The 3668-nt window shown below is 32.0% G+C and overlaps 1 protein-coding gene across 1 annotated transcript; it reads right to left on the bottom strand.

Moving 5' to 3' along the window:
• Positions 1-1295: 1295 nt before the first annotated feature.
• On the bottom strand, positions 1296-1944 carry LOC107821415 (uncharacterized). The gene is made up of 2 exons (XM_016647848.1): positions 1636-1944; positions 1296-1517 (listed from the first exon to the last, which is right to left on the bottom strand). The coding sequence occupies exons 1-2, from the start codon at positions 1942-1944 to the stop codon at positions 1296-1298; spliced, it is 531 nt and encodes a 176-aa protein (XP_016503334.1).
• Positions 1945-3668: the final 1724 nt, after the last annotated feature.

Here is a 3668-nt window from a genome sequence, read left to right on the forward strand (position 1 = left end):
CCTTTCTGATATTGACCAACACCGTAGACGCTATGGAGCGCTACTTTAGGGCTATGCTAGAAAGAAGCATGTGCATGGGGCAATTAGTGAAAGTGAGGTGACATGCAAATTGGCAAGGAGAAAAATTGCACCAGCTTTGAATGTGAAAACACAAGTGCAGAGGAAGAAAAAGCAGTTGTAATATTTTGTATGGAACATGTGGTACAATTGTTTAGTTGATGTTAGTTTAGAAGAAAGATGGTAGACAAGTTTTTGAACAGTATTGTTGTGTTTTAATTGTAGCAGACTTGTGCTACAATTATAGTAGCCTTTATTTTATTTTTCTTATCCAGTATAGTAGTTCAAATGGAAACATTCTGTTGGTTTTATATTCACTTGTTGAATGTTTACAATTCTTGATCTTCATTATTTTAGCATATAAATCTTTTCCAACTGAATTTTTATACAGTTATTCTGTCAATGAAAAAATATGTAGTTATTTTGTTGTTTTTCTGTAGATAAAGTGAAAAAATCAGTAACTAAACATTTTGTTGCTTTTGCATTCAATTTGTTGAATGTAAACAGTACCTGATCTACATTATTTTTAGCATATAACTTCTTTCTAGCTGAATTATAATCTAGCTATTATGTCAGCTCCAGCTATTGTAGTTTTTTTTTGTAGTTGAATTTGTAGAAAAAATTTAACAATGTGTTTTGTTGCTTTTATATTCATTTGTTGAATGTATACAGTACTTGATCTACAATATTTTAGTATATAACTCCTTTCCTAATGATTTATAATGTAGTTATTTTGTCAATTCCAGTTACTGTAATTTTTTTGTAGTTGTATTATAGAAAATTTGTAGTTACACATTAACAACTATGTAAAGGATGCTAGAGATAGTAAAAATGTGGTAGCTTATATATATAGAAACCATTCATAAACAAATCACTCTATGAAAGTATTATCTCAATACAGAAAAATCCTAACTAACTATATTATGATATTAAAAAACCTCAACAATTACAATCAAAATCTATTATCCTGAACTCACCAACAATTTTTATGAAATATTCTATTAACTACATAAAATTTTATTTCTTTTTGGGTACATTCTTGCAAGATCTTTTGTTATGCCCTTCTCCTTCGCAGTTGCCACATGAAACCTTGTACTTCTTTGAATTTATTTCATCATATGTTTTGTATCTTTCTTTTTGAGGTCTTCCTGGCTGCCTTTTCCCTCGTGTAGGTGGATTTACTACTTCTTCAGATATATGTTGTGGCACATTCCATTTGCTTTCATCTGGCAGGGGATTTACTGGTATTTCATTAGTACGCAAGAGGTTCTCCCTTGTGTAATAAGGAGAAAAATATTGTTCAAAGACTCATCCCTGTGTCTTAAAGCAGCCAAAGCATGTGGACAAGGAAGTTCATCAAGCTGGAATTGCCCACAACTACATCTCTTGTTTTCATGACAAATAATATAGTGACTCACACCATCTAGTACTGTATGGATGTAGTCTGTTGAAGTCCTTACCTACGATTACATTACAAACCAAAAAACAATTCATATACGGTTAAACTCAAAAATATCTACAAATTATCTACATTGTCCTGTATAAATTAATTTGATGCAATAAATGATAAGATTTTACTCTAAGCTTATGCGACAATGTTCTGTTGTCATCCAACTCTTTGTTGAATTTGAACCCAAGGTATGTGAATGTACCCTTTGCTTTCAATAACTTTTCCTTCATCCAACGTTCAAGAAGGGTCCTCATATCTAATAGTTCTACTATCGGCAGTTCTCTTGCATATTTTGTTACAGCATTCGACGACTCTGCAATGTTTGATATCATTGTCCAAGTTCTGTTCACCATAGCATGTACTTGAGACCATCTATGATAGCCAATATCGTATAAGTATGCTTTAAAACGGGGGTCAATCTCTTCAATCATTGACATCCTTTCATTAAATTCATCAAGCGTGTATGACCGTGCCGCGACAAAGTATAATTCGCTTAACTTTAGATGTCCCTTCTTGAACTTTGCCCGTAAATTTGTCCAAATATGCCACATGCAAGAATAATATGGCATGCCAGAATAAACAATAGATGTTGCCTTCAAGATACTCTCATTCCGATCCGAAACAACACACATATTTGGCCTTTCACCATATGCATGTTTGAATTGCTCAAAAAAACCACTTTCATGATGCGTTATTTTCTGAATCAACAACAGCATATGCCAATGGTAATTTGGTACCTACATTATATGGCAAAAAAAAATTAATTGGCTACAGGAAAAAAATGCAGAAAAAGTCATATACATACAAACTACAACTTTTCTACAATATATCTACAATAAATATGCAAGTACTACAAAAAATATACAAGCTGCAATATTTCTACAATAAAACTTCAATACCTGTTGCATCCATTGTACTAGCTGTTAGCATTATTCCCATGTATGCTGACTTTAAGAAGGTCTCATCAACTACTACAACTGGCCTACAATATTTCCAACCGCTGATTGACGTACACATCACAACAAATACATACAAGAAACAGTCATCGTCCGTCTTCTTCAATTTAACTATAGATCCCGGATAAGTCTTCTCCAGAGTATACAAATAACTAGGCAATTTGTTGTAGGAGTCAACAGGATGACCTCTCAAAAACTGTAAAGCCTTTTCCTTTGCTCTCCAAGCTTGCATGTAGGTTAGATTCATGCCGTGTTCAGACAACATGTCAAATTGTATGTCTTTTGGTGTGTAAATTGTCTTAGGATCAGAATGTTTTGGAATAACCATGCTATCAACTACCATGGCAGTAGGTTTGCGTTGTATGAATGTATTGTCCATTAAAGAGCATGTGTGATGGCTGTTGAAATTTCTGACCTTGAACATTACAGAATCATTTATGCTAGTTGCCTTGAAGTGCCATGTACAGTTTTCACCAACACATATCAGCCAGTAGCTACAAAATAAATACAATTTAAACACTGATTGAAAATGTAGATTTAAAAAAGAAAAAAGATTGTTTTAGCTTAAACGATCACATTATACAATTTATATACAACATAACTACAATTAATCTACAAATCTGATAAACATTATCCCAAGAAAAAATTGAAGAAGTAAAAAATTACAAATGAACTACAAAATTAAAAAAAATAATGATCTTTGACCATTCATATGTCCATACCTTCTAGCACTAGATCTTTTAATCCTGAATTGGAACTTGTGCATGATAGAATAGTGCTTTACTGCAGTTGTAATTGTTTGCTTGTCTTGGTATACTTGTCCTACTTCAATAAAACTTGGTGTACTATCCGTTATTATTATATTTTCATATTCCTCTATAACGGGAGATGTTGGCATATCAAGTAGCTTTAATGTTCCAGACGAACCTGTACGAAAATAAAGCTAAATACTGTTACGAACAGTTTGTAGAAATTTTGTAGATAATTTGTAGAAATATTGTAAATCTATATTTCATGTTAATTTTTCAAATGATATGTAGTTCTATTGTAGAATAAATATAGAAATTTTGTAGATATTATGAAAACCCATACTAATATATATATTTACTCTGACATGTAGTTTATTTGTAGTTAAAATGTAGATAAAGTGTAGGATATTGACATACAACCAGAATTTGATAGAAAAATTAATAGCACAAACCTGC

This window comes from Nicotiana tabacum, chromosome 21 (assembly GCF_000715075.1).
Source record: "Nicotiana tabacum cultivar K326 chromosome 21, ASM71507v2, whole genome shotgun sequence".
Lineage (NCBI taxonomy): Eukaryota > Viridiplantae > Streptophyta > Magnoliopsida > Solanales > Solanaceae > Nicotiana > Nicotiana tabacum.

Coding starts and splice junctions, on each gene's coding strand:
- LOC107821415 (XM_016647848.1), bottom strand. CDS start 1,944: ATGTCAATGATTGAAGAGATTGACCCCCGTTTTAAAGCATACTTATAC. Junction 1,518..1,635: donor CATTGTCGCATAAGCTTAGA/GTAAAATCTTAT, acceptor ATGTAATCGTAG/GTAAGGACTTCAACAGACTA.